General features: G+C 51.7%; 1 protein-coding gene across 1 annotated transcript in view; it reads right to left on the bottom strand.

Annotated features, from left to right (window-relative positions):
- LOC106741125 (protein dachsous) overlaps positions 1 to 23,210 on the bottom strand; it is a 121,089-nt gene that overhangs the window by 46,240 nt on the left and 51,639 nt on the right. The window contains exons 2-3 of the mRNA XM_014612795.1: positions 22,577 to 22,757; positions 14,215 to 14,697 (exon numbers count right to left, since the gene is read on the bottom strand). Of these exons, the coding sequence (XP_014468281.1) occupies positions 14,215 to 14,697; positions 22,577 to 22,757 (664 nt within the window). The remainder of the gene's footprint in view (positions 1 to 14,214; positions 14,698 to 22,576; positions 22,758 to 23,210) is intronic.

The following is a 23,210-nucleotide window of genomic DNA, read 5'->3' as shown; positions in this document are numbered from 1 at the left end:
GAAATTTCAGATCCTGTACTAAGTCTTCAGGTGGGGAAAACGGAAATAACTTCCCATTTCTAGCTCAATGGAGCACAATAGAAGACCTCTGAGGATTGAATGCGTAATTAAAGAGATTTAACGTGGAACTGAAATTCCGACTCGGAAACAATAACGTTATATTTTACGGGATCGAACGTAGCCGAGACCGAGCTAAGTGTAAAAACTGTATCCCCCGACTCTCTCCCACCAATCTTACACTTCTCTCGCCTAGAGTGCACTTTATACTCCGTCTATATATTCTTACATCTACGAACAGTAGTGAATATCCTCGTCTCGCTCGCCGGGACAGTCCGGACGACGCTAATGACGGTGGACGATCGACTGTCGCATGAACGACGCCTCGTGTACTCGTGCTGTTGGCTCGAGGCTAACTACCGATTTTTAATCATTAGCAGACCGCCGGTAGTTGCGCTCGCGCGCACAATCGGCAGCGCCAAAGTCACTGCCCTCGTACATGCGCGTCCCCGTACACGCTGTCCGCGCGGCAAGGAATCGCCAGGTAAGAGGCAGCGGTGCGGGTATGCCATGGCCTGTGCTCGCGGACCGATTAGAACAACCTCAGCGATTCTCCGCTCGAGTCGCTTCCGTTTCGCCCCCCGGCGTCTCGTCCTCGCGGAGGCTGGCAAAAAAGGAGACGCGCGATAAATGCAATCTGCAACGGCCGAACTATATTTAACGCAAAGTACACGCGGTATTAATTATTTGCCACGCTCGGAAGCCGCGTACACGAGACGAGCAGGAGAGAGAAAGAGAGGGGAGCGGCCCTGCGTTCTCCCGGCGTCGAGCCGCGCGATAAATCACAGATCGATGATCAGATCGTATAAGGTCTCGCAGCACGAGATCCCTTGCCTACGCGGTCGGCACGACGGCGTGTAACTCGCGAGGAGGGTTTCTCTTATTTTGCTAATTAGCTCGTAACGGGCCGTCCCACTCGAGGTCGCTCGAGGAAGCCGGTCGTCTTCCCAGGGGCGGCGCCGTCGCCGTGGTAGCCCCTGAAGACCGGCCGTTTACGATCGGCGAAGCGAGAAGCTCGTGGTCGCCTTCGGTGAATACTTTGTCGCCTCATCTCTTCCGCCCCCCTCCGCCTCTCTCGCCGGCGATGTCCATTCCCCGGCCATAACCGGCCGAATTACGAGCTATCCGTTCTAAATATGGGCATCGCGCGGTGGACCGCCCTCCTCTCGGGGAACGTTGCCACCTGTAGTGGGATTCGGAACGGTGATAAAAACGATGATATAGATTTCGCTGTTTAATTCCAAATCGTTGGGATATATCGTTTCCGGGGTGCCGGCCTTGTTGCGGAACTGACTCCCGTGACTGTTAGGGTAACGAGCGCGATTGGAAAGCTCGTTGATCTCTTCTTCGAAAGTGATTCAGACGTTAATTCATTCACGTCGCCGAATTTGGAGGAAAAGATGAGCATATCGGTGAATTTTGTCCTTTCTCTCTGGGTCGACGACAAAGGAACGGATAAGAAACGTGACTCGACTCATCTTTGGTAAGAAAAATTGCGATTTGAAAAATTCTTCTCTGCACTCCGAATATATGTCCGCTTCTGATGCCGAATAGATCAATACCGCTGGATTATGCTGGACTCTTCATCTTCTTACTCTGAATTTTGCGTAGCGCCGGCTGCGATCGATTATTCTCGCGGGGACCGTGGAATGTCCGGTGTCAGGCTGGGTATTCCAATAAGAGGCGGACCGTTTGCATAAATCCGTGGATTTTTAATTGGACCGGTAGGGCCCGCTTATAGCCGACGATCGAGATAGGCGCGCGAAAACGATCCGTTCGGGTTCCTCGCCGCGCGCGAGGTTGGAGGAATTGGATTTCTCGTGCGTTAATTAAGGAACGGCGGGTAATCAAATTTCGGAAACAGACTTAGAAAATTCGGCAACGGGCACGTAACCACAGCTGTCGAATCGTTCGCCGTGACTGTAATTATCGCGTCGCCGCCTCCGATCCGTCCCGGCGTGGCATCACGATCGTAACGGTGTTCTGCAACAGTTGCATGATGCGAACACTCAGTAAAAGTCTGAGTCTGCGGATCCGCGAATCCTCAATGGAGCTGCGCGTAAACAAGATTTATCCGAGTGTTCGCGAAATTCGTGCTGATAAAAAACAAATAAATTAAATAAAAATAAATACAACACTGAAGATTTATTGTTTAATAATCATGAACGGGAGAAAGAAGACTAGTTGAATTAACAATGACAGTAAACGAACCAGACGCGTTTTCGTTGGAGAAAACAGAACTTTTCCGAGAACCAAATTTGGCACATGAGAAGCAGAAATTCTGTCGCGCCTTTCGGCGACACGACTAACGAATTTGTAATACGCGTGTCAATTTTATATTGTCCAATAAAGTAAATATTATCATTATTGTTATCGTCGTTTTAATTCGACCAAACTTTTTCCTCCGTGCAGCAAAAGAATCTTTGGTACAACGCGTCTCGCAACAGCTCCGAAAGCAGGAGGCGATCCTCTCCGAAGGCGCCAGAGGACACCGTCAGGGATCGATACATGCCTCCGCGAGCTCGCCACGACACTCTCCGCCGTAGCGAAAAACGATCTCGTACTTAAATAATGATGATTAGCCGCGGATCGTGGTAGCGTCGAACGACGCGACGAATGCGATGAAGAAGCGATACCGTGGCGGCGGTATGCTGTCGTTGACGGGGGTCCCGTTCGTCCCTCCTCGGCTCCTCTTACCTCGTCCTACCAGCGCGCGTACCTACCGATCACCCTGGATCGTCCTCCTCGAACGCGTTCGTGCACCCGTTTACGGCTATATCGACGTCCCGGAGGTCGAGATATTAAACATCGAGGTCCGGCCGCGATGATATTCGCTAATGGGAAGAGACGGTCGTTTTTTACGGACACGCAGTCGAAAACTGTTGAGAAGATCGCGCCCAGACGAGGGGATACGGTCTATTGGAATCTATCCGGTCGTCGTGCCGATCGTATACGTCTCGCGAACGTCTATCTCTCCGTTTGGCATGCCGTCCAGATCTGTCTCCCGCGGCGAGGCACGATTTATCCGCTTACGGCTATATTCGCCGGCGCACGGGCGCTCGCGCGATACCATGTTCAGTGTGTTGTACGAATAAAGATACGCGATCTACAGCGTATGTAAATGTTTCGGCCGGTTGTGTAATAATAATTTGCAAATCGGCACAAACGGAGGGGTTCGCGCTGGCACGGCCGCTCTCTCGTGGTCGGAGGGAGTTTAACGCCGCTCGATGGCAGGGGGTTCGCGCAAATAATACGAGCGGCGCACAATAGCGCGAGAGACGCAGAGAGAGTCGGACTGGCGGACAAACGAATAGAGCTCCGTACACGCGTAAGACAACCCGGAGTGAGGACGCGGCTAAATGGCCGAGCATGTCCGGCCGGGAGCACGGAGAGGATGGCAGGCGTTCCAGAAACGTACGCCGGCCGAGAGGGACAAGACAATGGACGGCGACAATAAGGCAGAGGCCGGCTTCCAGCGACGCTGGGAAATAAATTAAAATGAAGCTCGCATTGACTACCGCAGTCTACCGGCCCGGCCTACGCGGGGTTGCCTTTGATACTCGTCCGAGTAACAGCGTCGCTCACTTTGCGACGCGAAAACTGCGAACGGTGGTCTCACGGGAGCGGAAATTGAAAAGCGTCCAAATACCGGAGCTGTTTGCCGAGTTTCTTACGGTGAGGTCGAACGAATGGAAATTTCCTCGCGAGCGAGCGAGCGTTCCGATCCATTCGAGATGAACTTGCCCCTGCGACGGTGGAGTCAATTTATGAAAATTATTCCTGGATAATATGAATATACTTTTACCGCATATAACTTCTTCATGTAAGAGCAAGTTTTACCTTCACGTAAGATTATATATTCTTCCTTATATGTACGAGTACTTGAATTGATACTTTTCTTTTCCGTGCCGTCACAACGGCATTGTACGCAATCACATTTTTCAATTTTCTTGTCCTTTTTATCATAGAACCCAGCAAGAAGAGCCGTGTCGAGCGCGAGAGGGGGTTGGGCGCGCGATATTACCAAAGTACTGAGACGAACCAGATCCGATACGCGGCAATCCGAGATGGTGCGCGATCCAGCGATCCGCAACAAGGCCGGGATTACATGGAGCGCGCGCGCTGCTAGGTAAAACCCGCGGTAAAATCGGCGCTTCTCATAGAACATCGGTTCCGCGCTCCCATCGCTCCCTTCCAACACCCCCTTTCGCCGTTTTCTTCGCTCGGGACAATCTCATCTAGGATTACACCGCGGTAATTCTCCCCCAGCCGGCCCCGACGAATTCCAGGCGGAGCGGAGCCGCGCGCTTGAGGGATTGAAACGCCGAAGGATCCGAGGAGCGAGCGGGAAAAAGATGTATGCGCGGCTACACACCGCACCGAGGGAGTCGCTCCGTGCGATGGTAAACGGCGATAACAAGGCGCGAGATAAGAGTCGAGGAGGCGCATCATAGAAGGCGCGGAGAGACGGGGGAGTATAGAGCCGAGAAAGAGTCTATCTCCTCTTACCCCCTGTAACGCCCGCCTCTTCTTCCCCCTTCATACCACACGCTGCTATCGGTCTATCTACAGTATGTTCCAGAACTTCGCGAGCCTCGCTAACCGGAGGTACTTGGAGGACGAATCCGGAAATCGCGATACGCCGAGACGTTGCTAAGCGTTGAAAATTGCCCGCTGACTTATTACATCCCTCTCTCAGCCGCAAACATTATTAGCCGCATGGATAACGAAATGCTGATGCAGACTAGTGACCATATCGTTGCATCCGGCTGTCTTCGCGCTGAATCGATACCGACCGATCCGCGCTGCAAAGGAAGAAACTACAGAATAGAGTTTTAAAGACTAACGGCTGAAGAAAAGAAAAAAACAAACTTCTGCCGCGATTTTTCCGCGGGTTTTCCATTAACTTCCGCGAAAAAATTGAAAAGGAAACGTATTTTTCCCACAGACTCTCTCGGTTTCTTTTACCGGGAAAGGAAACGATCTCATTTAAGCTGTGCTACACGGGAGAAAAGAATCAGCTCCCACAGATAAAAACTAGATCTGGTAATTAAGTTTCAGTTGTATCACATGGACGGCTAATTTAGCTATGAGAGCCAATTATTTCTTTTTTGTGCAAGAAGATTGATCTCCAAGGTAACGCCAATAATAACAGCTGAGAGTGACATGCCTTCGTGCGTGACGGACGCGCTGTTAATGTGACCGAGCTTCGTCGTAAACGCTTGTTCTCACTATTGAAAGCATTTCTAGTTTTTGTAAGCTGCGTTCTTACTTCTATTCGCGCGAGTGAGAATCAATCCGGGACGCGCAACCGTTCGGCTTGTTATCGCTCTCATATCGGAAACGATTGCCGCCGCTTTGATTGCTATACTCCGTATCGACCATACGTCGGAGACACGTGTGTGAGAAACATCCTGCGCGATCGGAGTCACGGCTCTCCCGGGGTTCGCGCGATACATCCGCGAAACATCTGTGAATTCCCACCACGGCGGTGAGGCGGATGCCGCGCGCTCGCGTGCAGGAATATTCGAAGGATTCTCGTTGCGAATGATTTTGAGTCTTAACGTACCGCGAACGATCTTGATAATCCTCGCGTAGCTTTTTGACGAGCGCGACCGAGAGTGGAAGGAGTATCTCCGAAGAAAGAGAGAGGGAGCAGCTCATCGTGCCGGTCTTGCTCGTCTTGCTCGCTGATGGAGCTCGCGGATGAATTGCGATGTAGATGGACAAGCTGGAGGTAGTTCGCCGAGGGTATTAGAAAACTTTACCCCGCCAATCCCGGCTCCGAGGGATCTCGATATGAAGAATTCAGCGGCAAGAGCGTACGCGTGTTTAGGATATAAACATAAATTTGGTTAAAATCCTCGGATGGAACTTCGTTCTTCTTCTAATCCTTGGGCCGATTAGGCGCGGTGCCACGCATGCTGCGAGGTTCAAATTGAACGGCGGCACGAATACCGGAAGAGACAACAACCTCGCCGGAATAGCTGGATCAGAAAGCTGCAACGTCGGTTGCAGCGCGAACGCGCGCGCGCGCGCTGCCGTGATTTCAGCGATGCTGGTTGTGGCTCCTTTTTATCGCGTGTGCGCACGGGATTGAAAACGATTGCGGTGAGGTGACGATGTGTGTGAGTGTGCGCGTGTGCGCCGGCTCGCAAGCCTGGACGCTTCCACCTATCCGAGATAGCGAGGCGTAGTTGCGCCGCGCCGGTGTATCTCGCGAGCATCTGCGAATTCCACCGATCCGCGAACGACCTCCGCGGTGGAATACGTTTAAGACGCTTTTCCGAGATTCCCTCGCTTCCTCGCCCGAGTATCGCTGAATCGCGGCCCGAGTAACAATAGTTCGCTGGAACAACAGCTCCGCCGCCCGAGGACGGCGCAGCGCGTAACAATGATAGAGTGAATTTTCCGCGGGAACGCGGCGTGGAAATTTCGCGAGGGGAAAAAAGGGGCGAAGAGGCGCGCTCGGAAAATACTCCCTGAAGTACATAAACAGTGTACAATCGTGAAATTATATCTGGAACTGGTGATTCAAGTTATGAGTGTGGAACACTGCAAAATCTTATCGAGAAGATCGGTTAATAGTAGAGGCAGTTTTCATTATTAATGCAGAGCTTGCGAACGTAGATTCGCTAGTAGATGTCGAGTACAGACAGAAGACATTAATTCCACCGCCGTAAACGCAGAAAGTTCGACTTGGGTAAGCGTGTGAATTTGTATACTGTAGATTCTTAATGAAATCTTACTTCTGCTGGTAAAAACCGATGGGATATAAAACGGGGAGGAATAACGTGGAAATGTTTCTACTAAAAATCAAGGAATACTTTTTATCGATTGTCGTGGGTGATACACTCCTTTTACTGTGATTGAAATCAGAAACATTTTCGCTGATTCGCTCGAAGAAAGTAGTTTTTGTAGAAAACGGAAGCGTACCTGTCCTATAAAAAAAAAGAAGTGCTAGATTCAAGTAAATAATTACTCCAACACTGCCCAGCAAATGTTTACTTGAATTAATTTCGCTTAGATCGAGTAAATATAATATTTTACTAGAAAAATGTTTTACTCGGATCAAATAAATATTACTTGATCCGAGGAAAAATTCGCTAGGGAGCACCGGAGTAATTTATTTGCTCGAATCTAACGCTTTGTTTCTCGTGTACACCCGACCGAACGAGAGATCTTCGCGGAAGAGCCCTGCATCTCGTCATTGTATACACAAATTCACTTCGTTTCTCTCAATCTAGTTTAATAAGCGAGCTCATACGCCGTTCGCTCACACCGCTCGCAGCGCGATATCGTCACTTGTCAATGCGGAGCGTCCGGTCGCGTTCCGGTGAGCGATTTGCATCCGACAATAAACAGCCGTCGGAAAAGAAGCCTAGATATAAACCGGAGGAACGCTGAACAGCGGTCGGCTGGGATTATCGTATACTCGCGAGTTCTACTGCTGTTCCTCTATCTTCGCCGTTTCCACTGCCTTTCACTGCGCGTCCTCTCTCGCGCGCGAATTCCCTTCCTAAAGATGCTAATACGAGGCTCGATTCGGCGAGGACGGCGAATGCCAGTTATGCGCGAACAAGGTAGCCTCTTCAATTGCAGCAGCGGAGGAATCCGACGCGGTTTAAGCCACCCCGTCCGGCAGGTGTTAAAACCACTTTGCGGAAGTTAGAAGATCGCTGGGGGAGTCGCGCTGCCTTACACTTCGCGACGGTAACATAACGAGGCCCCGCGTTACGAACGGAATGATGGATAATTGCCGGCGAGAATTCCTGGCCGCTCGTGGCCGGGGAAAGAAAGAATGTATTTGACGACAGTTCGCGCGGGGAGGTAATGAAAACATCGAATATAAAGGCCGGGCGACAAGGTGAATTAATTACGCGCGCACCGCGCGCGCGTAACTTTGTACGCCTTCCCGGCTCCTTTCGGGCGCGCGCGTGAGGCTAATTAAAACCTCGGGGACAAAGGCGGTGGCGCGCTGAATTAATGGCGCGCATAACTTTAAATAACAATCGGGCCCCGGGATCGAGCGGCGAACAACAACCGCGCGCGCGTGTATGCGCGAAGAACGAAGTACGGGAAGAGCGGGATTTCGCGACGAGACGTCAACTCGGATGGGGAGGGTTGGTTTGTTAGCCGCGATGAGCTCGAGGAGAACGTCGCGGCGAGGGGGTGAAATTCCGGGAACGTTACGCAAATCAGACCGCGAGCATCCGTCGTCTCGCCGGCGCGCTATCTCGATCCGCGAATCTTCCCGGCGAGGGGCCCAGGTAGGGCCCCTCTTCGGGGCCCGGCGGAGAGGACGGCGATGCGCGCTCGCCGCGGATTCCGAGGAGGCGATCGCCGCGCGAAATTTGCAAGTCCGGCGAAAGCACGACGTGCAGGCGCGCGTGAGAGGGAGAAAGAGAGAGCGCATGAGAGATGTGGAGAGAGGAGGAGATCCGCAGATCGGCTAAGAGGACGAAGGAGAGAAATACGACGACGGGTTCGGTGGCGGAGAAAAAGCGGCGGAGTGCGCGTCACGACGACGACGATGAGGCGCGCTTTGATTGCGCTCGTGGAAGGGACGTGCCCCGGCGAATTCCGGTGTCCTCGCTCGCCGGATATTTGACGGGACGCGTCAGTGTCGCGTTTACGCGCCAGAGAGGAACTCTTTGCGCGCGTCACGCGGAACAACCGCGATGCACCGAGGCAAAGATCAACTTCGCAAGGGTGACGTGAGAGAGCAGAGGACACGGTATCGTGTTATTAACTCGAGCGAACGTTCCTCACGATTTGGTCAACGGTGAAAGTGGCGAATTATAGGTTATCCGGGACGTTACCGCCGGATAGTTTCGCGCGTTATATCCGGATGTATCTTTATGGCCGGTCTTAAACGACTGTGGATGCGCGCCGATCTTTATGGTGTCATCGTTAAATCCGTTAAAGACGGACGATGTGTCGCGCGGATAAGATTACGGTTGTTCGCCGACACAACACAGTTCTCAAAATGTCGATTCCCCGTTCATCGTCTTTTTTTATATCCGCTCCCCGCCCCGCTGTCGCGCCCGATGGAAATGCGGACGATTAAATTTGCAACAACGAACGATGCCCGATGTTGTAAAATCGGCCGGCCGGCTTATAAATGCGTTCCGTCGTGAAATCGAAAGTCAATTCCTCTTTTTCTTGTATCTTCTTTTCCACGATGCCTGCAAAATAAAACTCACCCGACACCGTCCGTCGTAAGGAGGGAAAGAGGAATGAAGGAGGATAAAAGTCGCAGGGCGCGATGCGTCTAATGCGTTCCGCCGATTGCAACGAGAGAGAGAGAGAGAGGAGTCGACAGTCAGCGAACTTTGGGTTCCTCTCTCGACGTTCCTCATCTCTCATTCCTCCTACTCCCACCCTCCCGCGCCCTCCGCCGCTGTCTTTTCTTCGCGCAGCGGAGAGGAGAGGAGAGGACGTGGTGCTGGGAGCCCTCAAAGCGAGCGCGCGGAGCGGCGATATTTAAAGCATATGCAAAGAGTGCAGCTCCGTAGCGGCAGCCCTCATGGTAGGGAGAGAGGGGCAAAAAGTCTCGGACAATGGCGGCTTGCGTTCGGCTGCCCGGAATCCGACTCACGACGATTTATGCGACCTCGGCGACGACGACGGTCCTCCTCCTCCTCTTCTTCCTCCTCATTCTCCTCATCCTCCTCCTTCGTATCCTTCTCTTTCGTCCTGCCCGTTCCGATCTCTTCGTTCGCCCCGTGTCTCGCCGGCCGGCACTCGTGAAGCGCATTCTTTCGACAAGAATGCCAGGCCCCGAAAAGCACGAAATACTCGGTCCCAGAGTGCCCGTGAGATCACCTCAGAATTCACAACGTTGCCCGTTCTAATTATCGGCCGTTTAAATTAACCCTCGAATAACAAGATTGGCTCCGACCGGATGCGTGTTCTTCCGCGCACGTGAAGCGTTATATCTCAAATATTTTACATATTTCGCGATGTATTCCCTTGACTTTTACGCAAGTTGTAAGAATCAAAAGCTCCGAGTCGGAAGAATTAGTTGTGAAAGTGCTTCTACCAGTCGGATCTGATCCTCCTTGTTATACGTGTGACTGCATGAACCTTGGTTGTTCGAAGGTTAAACGACCGTAGACCAACGAGCGACCTTTAAGCTTTCAGTTGCTCGATTAACGTCACTGGATAATATTTCACGCGCGACGAACCCCTTGTAGAAGACATCGGACCGACACTAGCCGATGCTGCGCGTCTCGTACGCATGCAACGCACTCGCTCGTCAGTCCGCGGGATTTTCCCCGCGAATCACCGAGGTGCATAATCGAACGGAGGAAGAAAGTTCACGCTCGCGCGCGAAAGAGCGGTGCAACTTTCTGATCAGCGGTTGCCGATTGCGCCTTAACCCTCTAACGAAGACGCTTGTTACCGTCGTTATCGCCTCTTCCGCGTGCTGCGAAACTGCTGTTCAACAACGGTCATGTTGTTCCGCGCGTTTCGCGGCACGAGAGCAGCAAACTACCGACCGATTGACTGCTCGGTCGCGCGTTCACATCATCGAGAGAGATTTCTAACACGATCCGTCCCAATGTCGCCGGTCCGTCGTACTTTCTATCGACGGACCACGTATCGATCACCGTCGCACTTTCTATGCATGCATTCCGACAGCCGATCTTCGGGCCAGCGAAGTCAGGTGAGCACGTAAAGCAACTCGATCCCGATGATCGGTCATTCTCATTCCCCCCGATCACGGCGCTCCGTCTGTATTTCCGACCGTAAGCTTCGGATCCGCGACGTCACGATTTCTGGGATACTCTCTTCCTCCCTCGACGGATCGGGAAGGCTGGGAGCGGCCGCTCGTTCCGCGGATAAGATAAGACCGGTCTTTCTCTAGTCGACGCGATCGCGCCGCGATGATTCTTCCTCAGGTGCCATAAACTCGGCCGTAAAATGAAGCGCGTTCCTCACTTTGTCGCCGGGTTTTATGGAAGGTTCGGGCAGCCGGCTGTCCGCAAACCAAACGACTACTTCCCAATAAGGAGTTCGTCTACGTCGGTTTTAACAGCTCCGAAGAGCATCGTCGAAACGATCGCTCTTTCGTCCGTGGGGCTTCTTAACGATCGCGATTTTTCGCGATTCGCGGAGAGCTCGCGCAAGGTCTGCTTTATCGGAACAGGTGGTCGTAAAGTGGTAGCCGTCTCGGCCCGATGTTCGCTTATGTCAACGTTCGGCTCGATCTGATAATCTGATTGGCCGGTCGCACGAGTGTGGCGTCGTGCAAAAGTGAAACGCACGCTGGTCACTTTCGAGTTAATTTGTATAATGGAACGACGGGTCCTTCCGTGAGTCGTGGGATGACCGCGCGACCGATCTTCGCAATGATGATTCGAACGAACTTCCACCGTGGGAGTCGGATTCGACAAAACTCGCACCAAGTCGCGAAGGATATTTCTCGAAGCGCTCGACGAGTGAATATTGTGGAGGCCGTGTTAATTAAAATTGCAAATTGTACCGCTAATATTTCGTCGCAGCTATCCGAGATGCTTCTTCGGTAAGGAACCGATCGATCGACGTAATTGATCTAACCGAAATGTGAGACGGAGAGTTCGCTCGTCGTGCTTCATCGGGATCCGCTCAAGTTTATTGGAACAGGTGTCGCGAAGCACGGACCGTCGGTGCACGTCAATGCGCGCTCGCGAAATTCTCCTCTTTCTCCCTCTCTCTCTCTTTCTCTCTTCCTCGTACAGCCAGGTCGAACCGCACCTGTGCCGACGATCGCCGGCCCGTTCAACTTTAATCTGATAATCTGATTGGCTGCCGTGTGTCAAATATTGCGGGCCTGAGTGTCAGGCTGCGTTCTTCTGCGCGAACTGGTTCTCGGCCGGACGCGTGGCCGATTGGAAGTCGGGTTCTGAAACCGACCGGCCGATTGCGCCGATGCCGGAAGGACAACTTTGAATGCGCGACGCGAGACGGTTGTTCCGCGTCATGTGAAGGGCACCTCGCGCTTTATTACGTCTTGTTTCCGCGCCTCTTAGGATGCGCGCCGCGTGGATATGACTCTCAACCGGCATCGACATCGGCGACAGCGTAAGAATGCGAAGTCAAGAGAGTTAATACCGTGGAAACGATTTGGAAGGTTTGGAATTCCGTGATCATACCGCGCGGTCTCGAAACTCAAACGCGCGCCACACATCGGTCACATCATAATTACGATTTATCTGCGCGCATCGCCGCTGCGGGACGAGCGTGTGGAATCCGAGAAACGCGTTTCCTGGTGCGGTAGATCGCGGCCGGACGTTCCTACGAGGGAGACGTACCAAGACGACGAGGACTGCGGGAATCTACCGTGAATCGGGGCCGTGCGTCGCGCACGGGGTCAGGATATTTTTTAACCCCAGATAGCGCACAGCTTACGTCCACGGGTCCTCCCTTTCCCTCGTTTCGACTCGTAGCCGATGTGCACCGAGGGAGCGAGCGAGCCGAGGAGGACCGACCGGGAAGGGAGGGAGGCTGAAGAAGAATAGGAGAGAGAGAAGGAGACGGAGAAGGTGAAAGAGGAACGGAGAAAGCGAGAGAGGGAAAGATCCACGTCGTCGCTCGGCGAAGAAGGAGGTACACACTCGGGCCTCGCGCATTGATATGCAACAGGCTGCATATGCGGGCCATGCCGGGCGAACAATACGACCACCGGTAAGGCACCACCGTGTAAACTATCCGGCATCCTCGGGCCTATAACGTACCGCGCCGTGCCGCTCGATACCGCGCGGGACAGTTTACACGGTGCATCGGGTATACGGCGCGGTGAGCGCGGGTCGTGACGCGCCGTATCTTGCATCGGATGTACCACCAGTGTGGAAACACGGATACGTGCCTCTCCTCTTCCCCCTCCCTCCCGCGCCCTCTACCCCCGTGTCCCGGTATATCGGCACGGAGCAATCCACCCACCCGTCCGCGACCTTACCGGAGCTCAATCTCCCTCGTCTCCACCTCCTCCTCGTGCTACCCCCCTCCCGCTGCGCGAATCCTATTTCTGCCTCCTTCCTCGCTTTCGATGACCACCTGTTTGGGCCGGCCGCGACGCGGCTTTGCCCGCTAACCTACCTTCCACTGAATTCGTGAGAGAAGAAGAGAGGATTTCTACACGCTCGACTCGGCGGTATTTTGTGCAGTTTCCTCTCTTCGACCCGTGCAGTTCGATTGTAGTTATCGCTGCGTTATTCGGCGTGGAACGTTACGCGTACCTCGAAATAGCGTGCGAATACGTGGGATACGAAACGTGCACGGGACGACGTCCAGTCGCGCAACGATCAGAATGCACCACGCCGATCTCGTATAAAGAGGAAAAGGCGGAGCGGATATCTTCATTCGTGATGCGCTTCAGCTTTTAGGGCCCCGCGCGTCGTGCCTGAACGTACGCTCACGTGTACGTATATACGTGGGCGTTTGCGGAGTCCTCGGCGTTTTACTCGTGACGCGACTATGCTAACGCGGTAGCGCCGCGCGTGGAATACGTTTTCGAAGCGTTCTCTAGCCCGGCCGCTCGAGGATGTCGTACCCTCGTGCTAAAAGCCAGCCGATTAACTCGGACGCGCGAGTTCCCTCGCATCGCGCGAGGATGACCGGCCGTCGTGTTATCGTGACGGCGTGCGAGAAGAAGCCGCGGGTTCGAGCTCTGAACTCGACCTCTGAGGAGCGAGAAAAAAAAAGTACGCAATGTATCTCAGCGATTCAACGCGCGAAAGAGGCTCGTCGAGGAGAAGTATCGATGACCCGACCCACCGGTGAATTTCTACACCGGGAGGGAAAATATTTGAAAAATAAAAAATATTTATTCGGTGGTACTAATAATATATTTATTTAAAAACTTAAACTCCTTTATTTAAATAAATAGAATAAAAGATTGCTTTCACAGAGCTTCGGAAGAAATTGTTTTCTCGATGTAGAAATATGTATATCAGTGAAGTAATTCGGTTATTGTTACCATCGGATAAATATTTTTTTATCTTTCAGATACTTTTTCTCGCTGTAAATGTAGAATTATTGCGCGGGCGGTTAGAAAAGTCTCGGTTATTCATCGAGTCATAGTGATTCTTCGGCACGCGTCCGACGAGAGATGACGGCGTTGCGAGACGCAACGGCCAATGAAAAGACGCGCACAAAAGCGAATTGACGTACCTGTCGAGGGGGACGACGGCGTCGCGGTATCCTTCACGCCGTCGAGGACGGTATTCTGCGGGATACTCTCCTTAACGGTGATGGTATAGCGCGGATTCCCGCAGGTGGCGATCCTGTGGCCGGCGGTGGAAACGGTGACCTTGACCTCGGCGTCGACGATGCTACTCAGACCGGCCGCATCTGTCGCCGTCACGTTCAGCTGATGCAACAACGACGTGGACAGCAGATTCGGCCTCGCCACGTGCAGCTCGCCGGTATTGCTATCGATGCGAAATACCGTGGCTTCGTTGCCGCTGCTGATGCGATAAGCGACCTGGCCGAAGGCACCGGCGTCGAGGTCGGTCGCCACCAGCTTCAGGATCGGACCGCGCACCGCGTTGTCGTTCTTCAGGGTCACGTTGTACTTCCGCGGCTTGAAGATCGGCCGGTTGTCGTTCACGTCCGTCACCTGGATGCGCACGATCGCTATCGTGCTCAACCCACCTGCGAACAAGACAAACATTTTTCATTACGTAATCGCACGATAAATCGGACGGTGTGAGATCGAGCGAATATTTTCAAGCGGCCTGGGTTGAAATTTCAGTTCTTCATTGAGTCTTCACGTGGAGAAATCGGAAATAACTTCCGATTTATAACATCACGTAAGGAGTACGATGAACCTTTGAAGGCTCAATGTAGAACTAAATAAACTCAATATAGAAGTGAAATCTCGACCCCAAGACCTTTGAAGGCTCAATGTAGAACTAAATAAACTCAATATAGAAGTGAAATCTCGACTCGGGGAGTTGCATCGAGTATGTACTGTTGACCGCTTTTATCCACGGTTTGCCAGCACGTTCGACATTTCGTTCAGCGGATAATCGTCAGAATTCGGGCTCGCCCGCGAGTCCGCCCGATCACACTAGCGATCCGCTGGAGACGCGCGCGCGTCTCACACGGAGGTGAGAAGTGCGCGCCGGAGCGATTATGTTTATTTCACTCCCGGTCGAAATCCTCTTATCGAGCCAAATAATGTCGAGGTATTAGCCGACGTAGAGAACGAATCTACGGGGACGCGCCCGAAGCCGGTCGACATAAATCACAAGTGTCCCGTACCGCGGCCTTCTCTCGGACCCAATCAGCCGTTGGTCCTTCTCTCTCTCTCTCTCTCTTTCCCCGGTTTTTCGTCCCGTCTCGTTTCCTCCCTTCCTCTTGTGTGCCCTTCTTTTTCCCTTTTCTTTTTTCTTTCACGCTCGCTCGGTATCCCGCTCTTCTTCTCCCCCTCTCTCTTTCTCACCACCTTGGAAGAGTTTTATTCGAGCTCACACGCGAGAGCACGTGTGCTCGCCGACGCGGGCTCTTCTTACCCGCGCGCGGGGTAATGCGCCGCTCGTAGTAATATTTCAAACGCGAGAAGCTTTCCAGGGTCCCCAAACGGCACCGCATTCTCGCAGTGTCTTAACGGCCGTGCTCTTTTGGGCAACAAGACTTCTCGCGAGTAATCGCGCTGCTGACAGGATCGATCGTCCGGCGGGATGCGCGCGCGAGCCCGGTAAGTACGATCGATGATGATTACTGCGTTCCGCTCGGAAAAGACCACGCGACCACGCGATTATCGCTCTGCTCCCTCGCGGACTTCGATCTGTCTTCGTGTTCTACGGCGCGGCGTTAAATGTGTTTGCCCTGCGAGCAGCGGTAAGTTTACCCCGGCGACGATACAGAGAGGCAAGGGCCGGTCCCACTTTGTCAAAGGCGAAGCCAAACTATGTTGTATGTCCCGCGTTTGAAATTAATCAGAGATTAACCGAGGGAGGGGCGACTATCCCCTCGGATACGTGGGCAATTCTAGAAGAGAGTAATGCCGGCGATCGCGCGGTGGAGAATCAGCCGTGACAGGACGGGCCGGGCGAGCGCTCCCGGCTTGCCGGCACAGATTTAGACGAAGCGCGACGCAAGTGTTAATATCAGAGACAGTATGTAAAACGGGTAATCCGATGTTTAAACGGTTTACAACCGTAACTCATAGTAATGTATGGACTCGGCCGCGCGGAGCTCCGAGCGCGAGGAGATTTATAGGTGCGAGTGTCATTGGAGTCATGCGTCAAGGGGGCTGCTCCGCCCCCGGCCCCCCTGTGCCACCGCCGTAGCCCCCTCTCCGGTGCGCGAAGGATGGACGAAGTGGCCTTTCGTACGCCGGACACCGTGGCGACGAACATCGAGATATCGGGGCACCGATCTCGACGACCTACGGACACTTCGTCGAGCGTTCGCTCCTCGAAACTTATTGAAAAAGCTTGTCGTGCTCCTAATGATGATCAATTCTTAGTTCTTAATTGTCGACACGACCACACGGCTCTCCATAGATCATATCGCGCTTATTACATTTCTCCTTTTTCTCCTCTCTCTTTCTCTCTCTCTCCTTCTCTGGTTATATGAATATACCTATAGTCTTTTAACGTTGGATTGGTTGATGCTGATTAGGTTTTCAGGCACTAATCTGACACATCTGCTGCCTTTGATGTTATACGCAAAACATATTATATTGTGGGAGAAATCATGACGGAAGTATTCTCTAATTTTTTAAACAGAAATTCTTATAATACGTGTGTTTTTACGTTGCTCGTACGTGCTTACGTATCATATTCTTTTCTTTTTTTGTAAGTTCATTATTAGGCGCAAATAGTTATGTTAATGTCACAAACTTATTATATACTGCGTTCTGCGCTTTACGGGATTATGTCCCGGAGCGCATAATAAATATTGAAATCTATCTATCTCTCGTCTTTTTATTTTTGTTCTCGTCTTTATTCTTACTTTTACTCTACACAACTGTATCATTTCTCCATCTCGTGATGTACGTTCCTTTTTTTAAAAGCTCTTAGAACACGAAGCTGTAGAGCTAGAATTAATGCACTCACTCACTCACTCTCTCTCTCTCTCTCTGACTGATTTTTCTTTTTTTCTTTCCCGTTTACACCGGTTGAAAAATCGATTAGACGCTCTTCGTGTTCGATATGGAAGACGAAGAACGCGCTCCGGGTACGCGCACGGGATACGGATTATGCCGACTTCCTGGGGATAGTTCAACGGCATTTTAATGTGCGGCCTGATATTTTGTGCTTGGCAGTCTGGCCCTTTTAATTTCACGCGGTCGATCGCCGGGATGAGTCCTTTTCGAGATTCGTGCGGCGGGGGGGATACGAGGGTTCCGAGAGAGAGAAAGAGAGAGAGAGAGATTTATGCGGCCGGTAGGTACGGCGGTGCTCAACCTCGTAGTGAAATTACCGCTGCGAAAGCTGAATTCCACGAGATACCCTATGGGATTGTGCGCGCGCGCTGAGATTTGCGAGGGAATATAATTTCGCCTGATAATCGCACCGCGTGAATCCCGCGCGACTCACCTAAGATCTCACCTTAATCCCGGCGGGACTTTTGCAACCGGTGCAAGGTCGAAAAACAGTATTACCGTGAATCATTCGCGCCGAGTCAGGCGGCAAGAGCACTTGTCTCTCGGCGTAAACCCGTAATTCTCTCTTTTTCACTCGCGGGCGAAACGAGCGGTTCCATTAATATGCCGCGCGCGCGCAAATGCTCACGCTGATTCCGGAGTTCCGCTACAATGTGCGAACCGAAAGCTCCGCCGCGGTGACATATCCGAGATTATGCGCGGTATCACGCGGGGCCGAGAAAGGGAAATAAATAAGCGCGAAAACGGCGCGGACAATGACAGTCGGTGGGAGTTAAGCCCCCGGTGATTTACGACGCCGGTGCCAATAAAGTCACCTCCGGCGTAGTTCCGAAGCGCGCCAGCGCGGGCCAGTCGGACGCGCCTTCCTTTACCGTTTCCGTACCTGCGTGTACGCGTGAATAATTTCGCGCGAAAAACACAACATCTCACCGCCGATTTCTTGCCGTCAACGCGTGGCGATAAATCGAAGATTCGCGATAAGATCTATCCCGTTGGCGGGGGGAAATAGGATGTCCCCCCCCGCGGAAACTGTAAGCGGAGAGAGGGAGAGAAAGGAAAGATTACACACCGGGAAGGATTAGCGTAGAAATTACATTAAGATATCGGGTGCTCGCGTGTAATCGAAGCCGGCAACGGCTGAAAATTCCTTCCCCCTTCTCCGGTTTAAAGGCCGCTCTCGCTGGCAGAAGATCCAGTTCGCGAAACACACGTCGTAATATCGCTGACATCGCATCGTGAATGCATCGAATGCTCTTCGCGGGCGGGGTGATCACGTATCGCGGGCTCACGACGTTACTTATGTTCCCCTTTTCCAAATTTCGCGAAATGAAATTAATCGGTGATAATTGCTCTCTCCCGCATTTCCCACGTACGCCGCGTTCTCCCCAGCTGGCGAGAACAATCAACGGGGTATCGCTTGAAATTGATTATCCATCGAGTTATCCGAGCGTTACCCCCTTCGCTCATCCCTCTTCTCGAGGGGCCGGCGCCTCGCGTCCACTCGCGCCCGGGCGAAGTGACTGTCTGAGCCGCGCGGGTTCGATCCGTAGAGCTCGTAGGTAATAATTATCGCGCGCGTTATCCAGCGCTATTAGCGCGGACAGAACGCGGCGAGGTTCGGTTATCGCCGGGCGTTATTTCCCGCCGATAAATATCGAAACGACGAATACGTTGCCCTTCGCAGTTGCTCGTAGCGGCGCGGCGCGAGGGGCAGGACGGAGGCAGCTCTCTCTCCGTCGTCCGCGGACGTCAGCCGGTGGTATAAATCATGCACACCTGGCCCGCCGCGTGGTTCACGGTGGCTCGCGATTCGCTTTACTGCCGTCGCGGCCAAAATGATTTTCTCCGTGCGAATTACAGGTAGGCAATAAGAAGAATTAATCGCCGGTGTAAAAATAAGAGGCAAGGAGGAGGATTAATGAGCCGGCGCGCCGCTACGAGGAAGTTTTAGACGCGCGCGAGGACGTGCAAATCGCCGGAAGGTATTTGTAATCATTTCCGCGCCGCCGGACTTTGATTGAGATGTAATATACCGCGGTGTGCCAGTGGCAACGCGCTTCGTTAGAGAAGACGGGGAGGACTTTTCTATCGTCGGCGGCGATCTCGCCGCCGACGACGGTGCGATGTCGCTCTCCTCCTCCCGATTTCTTATCAAATATAAATTTCACCTGCATTTCAACGCGCACAGTGCATACCGGCGGACCCCATCGTCGCCCGTTTTCGCCACCCGTTCGTTCCAGCGAGTACGGTTCCGCGCTGAGCTATTCGCACGAATAATTCACGGTCATTAGCGCGACAAATCGCCGGCCGCGGGGTTATCGTTGGTAACACTCGAACGATAGTTATCGGAAGATGTATACTCCCCATTTGATCTCGCACCTTGCAACCGCATACCGCGAGAGCGGCGCGCGCGCGCGCACGGACGCAGCCTTGTTACAAATCTAACCGGAGTTATCCTGAAAAAGGGCTTGATATATCCTCCGGGAAAGGGCAAAAATTATTCAGCCACCGCGAATACATCCGCGAAACGCACGCGTAGCGAGACGCTTCAGCTCGACTGACGAGTAAGGTAAAAGTACTACCAATGCCTAGGCACGCAAATATTCCTGTCGTTTCGTTCTTCAAATGCGAATGTTTAATTCATTAAATTAAACATATTTGTATATATTCAATATATGGATGTGTGTTCTATGTTGAAAGTTTGAATATTCGTATTTAAGTACTAAAAGAAAAAAATGTCCAGTGTTAAGTAGAGGAGAAGTTGATTATGGGCCTCCATTTACATTTTGTGCAATAACTTTGTCAGCAATCAATATTTTAAATTGAAAACTGGACGATTACATTTGTCAAAGTGTTGTTCAATCGTTTCTAGACCAGAAGTTATGAGATATTTATTACACAGATATTATTTATAAAACTGTGGCGACGCTGCATGACGGATTGAAGAAAAATAGGGATGTTAATGTGGCCTTCAACTAAAATAGATTTAGAAAATTGGTTTGGTTTAAAATAACGCAAAGTGTTTTGTTGCAAAATTATACGTGTATTCAAAAGAAATTTTTAGAAGGAATAACAGTGAACATAACCGTGAATTTTTAATGCAAATACCGACCTTACTTGTCAGAAACTACAATCTGCCAGCAGTGCGGTGCAGATAGAAATGCAGCAGTGAACTATAGATTAAAATCGATTTATCGAATAACTATTGGAAAAGAAATCGTATTATCAGCACTCTTAGGGAGCCGCATTAGTAAAATGCCATGTTATTGTTCACATTTACATAACTCGAAATGTGTACAACCGAATGAAATGTTATAATAAATAACGAACAAAACATTCAAATATATGTACATACGTGACAATACGTTCAAGTTTAAGAAGAATGAGGAAGTACGTATAATTAAATGCTAAAATGCACCTTGAAAACGTCTCGAAGTGCTCGAAAGTAAAAATACTTTATAACAAATGCCGGGGCTATCGTGTATCGGCACGTTAGTGCCACTACGTAACGACGGGCTGCTAAATAATTCCATAAATAATCACTAGAATTCGCCACCTAATAGCGGAGATATTAAAAGGGGCTGTAACACTACCTTCTCCTCTACATTGGATTACTTTAACCTTACAACCGCCGTTGGATACCTTCGAGCGAGCCTCTGTACACGCTCAACGCTCTGTCTCCCGCACGGCTGCCGGAGATTTATGCAACTCTGTTATAATAATGCATATATTTTCGAGCTCTTATTTGCGTAAGGAATCGGCGCGGTGCGCCGAGGTACCTCGCCGCCGCGTTCGAGGGCCGCTCGTCGCGCTCGTCAGCAAGTGGTATAAATCACAACGCGGCCGTCATATCCGGCCGATTCTATTGTATCTCTCGGTGTGTGTCGTCGGTGCTGCCGGTGCGCGCGGGATACAATCGTATCGATAACGAGCGACAATTACGGAACGCGTTCGCGCCTGTTTGCAAAGCAGCCAATGGTGCCAACAATAGCCTCGCACTGCCCCCGATCCTCGTCGTCGGCTTTTCCACCGCCGTCTACCACCGCCGGCGGTGGGACTTTCTCCCTCGGATACTATCCTGCCTCCTTCTCACCTTCCTCCTCGAAGCGCCGCGCGCGCTGTGAAACACACCTCCGTGAGACGCGACGCGATCGGCGAACGCAATGACCGCCGGCAGCACGGTAGCCCAGCCGACCGCCCCGCGATGGATCAATGGACATTCAGTCATTGTCCTTTCCCATAAGGCGTCCGCGCCGCCGCGTTGAAAATGGCCGCGAACCCACCGGCGACATAAATCATACACCCTATTACAGAGCTACTAGATCTCGACGGGCCGATTGCCAACGGGCCACCTCTTCTTCCTCCTCTTTCTCTCTCTCCCCCTCTCTCTGCCGCCGTCGCGACGACGCGCCACTTCTACCTCGTTCTTCTTCCCGTTTCCGAGCCGCGTTTCTGCGCGCGTGTCTCCGCGCCCGGCGTTTCCACTCGTTTCTACTTGTCTCGTCCCCTTTATCGACGCCGTGTGTGCGCGCACACCGGGCCTCGCACGGGGCTGCGAATAGCAACAACGGGCATTGTTCTTACATCCGAGGTGGGAGGTCGCGATCCTACGAGAGAGATTTCGCAATCCGACCGAATCGTCGCGCGCGGATATCTCAAATTGCAGCGGGCGTCGTTGAGCGTTCAGAAGCGGGATACGCGAGGTAAAGAGAACAAAAAAAAGCGATACGATTGGAATTATTGTCCTTATGAAGTCACGGTACACTTTGGTTTACACAGAAAAAAATGCTTTGCCGGCATAGCAAATTTCTCAGTTATTATAACGTTAAACGTTTAGCGTATATTCGGTTAGAAACGCTCGGTGGAAACCGTTACGGTATAACTAAACGTTTGATCGTTCAAACGATTTCTGCTATTCTTTTCTATTAAATCTGCAAAATGTTTTCAAGTTACGTGTAAGATGATTGTTTTTATTTCGTTGAAACTTCCGTAATAAAAAAAGGGCAACGAGACTAACATTCCCCTTTTTTCGTACAAACAGATAAACGAATAAACGGATTCAAAGTTAATAAACGGACGCACGTTTTCAAAGGCATGATTATTTTATTACACCTATTTGTAAATGTATATACTAAATACACGTTTAAACGTTATCTCGTTTAAACGCGTAATGCTGGACTCTTGGAGTTCTCTCAGTTGAGAGGGAATTAATCGAGCAGAAAACTCTTATAGAAATCTTTCTGTTCTTACGGCCGAATTTTTCGTTTGGTCTTCGGTCAACAGAAAGTTCAATTGCACTAACGGAGTTGTTTCTTCCGTGCATATAAAAAAATACAACATGGACTATTTGGAGAAAATGTTCCAAGTGAATCGCGGTGGCGATAGTCGCGCGACAAAGACAAAAGTGACACGTACCTCTGTCGGTGGCGATGACGGGTAGCTCCAAGTAAGGCGCAACTTCCCTGTCCAGCGGTGACCGGACGCAGATCTCGCCTGTTTCGCTGCGCACCAGGAGCTGCTCGCTCACCAGCCCGTCGCTGCCCAAGGTATAATTGACCATCGCGTTTACGCCGCAATCGGGATCGGTGGCTTGCACCTGCAACAAAGATAAATCAAGGTCAGCGCGCGCGGCAATAAAACAGAGTGGCTCGATGCACGGGCGCGATCGAGAGGCGCGTTTCGCGCGAGTCCCGCGAAACCAATTCCACACGCGGCGTATCTCCGATTCATTAAGCGGCGCGATTTTAAAAAAGAGCATCGGGGCGCACACCGTGGCTCACACATCGTGGAATGCGGTTCCTTACTCTTCGCGCGTCCTTCGTCCTGACGATCGAATCTCCGAGCGTGCACTCGAGAGATGCAAATGATTTTCATAATTATGATAATTGCGGCCGTAGAATGGTAAGTGGACCGAGCTGTTATCGTAGGATCGTCGAGAGAGTATCGCTGGGGAGAGCACTCACGAGCGAAATAAACAATCTAACACGCTAGAATGTATCGCGACGCGGCCGCCGATATAAATAAGCAACGCGAGCGAATGGCAACGCGA

Source organism: Dinoponera quadriceps, unplaced genomic scaffold (assembly GCF_001313825.1).
Source record: "Dinoponera quadriceps isolate SergipeBrazil2010 unplaced genomic scaffold, ASM131382v1 scaffold555, whole genome shotgun sequence".
Classification (NCBI taxonomy): domain Eukaryota; kingdom Metazoa; phylum Arthropoda; class Insecta; order Hymenoptera; family Formicidae; genus Dinoponera; species Dinoponera quadriceps.
This window is presented reverse-complemented; position numbering and strand designations above follow the sequence as displayed.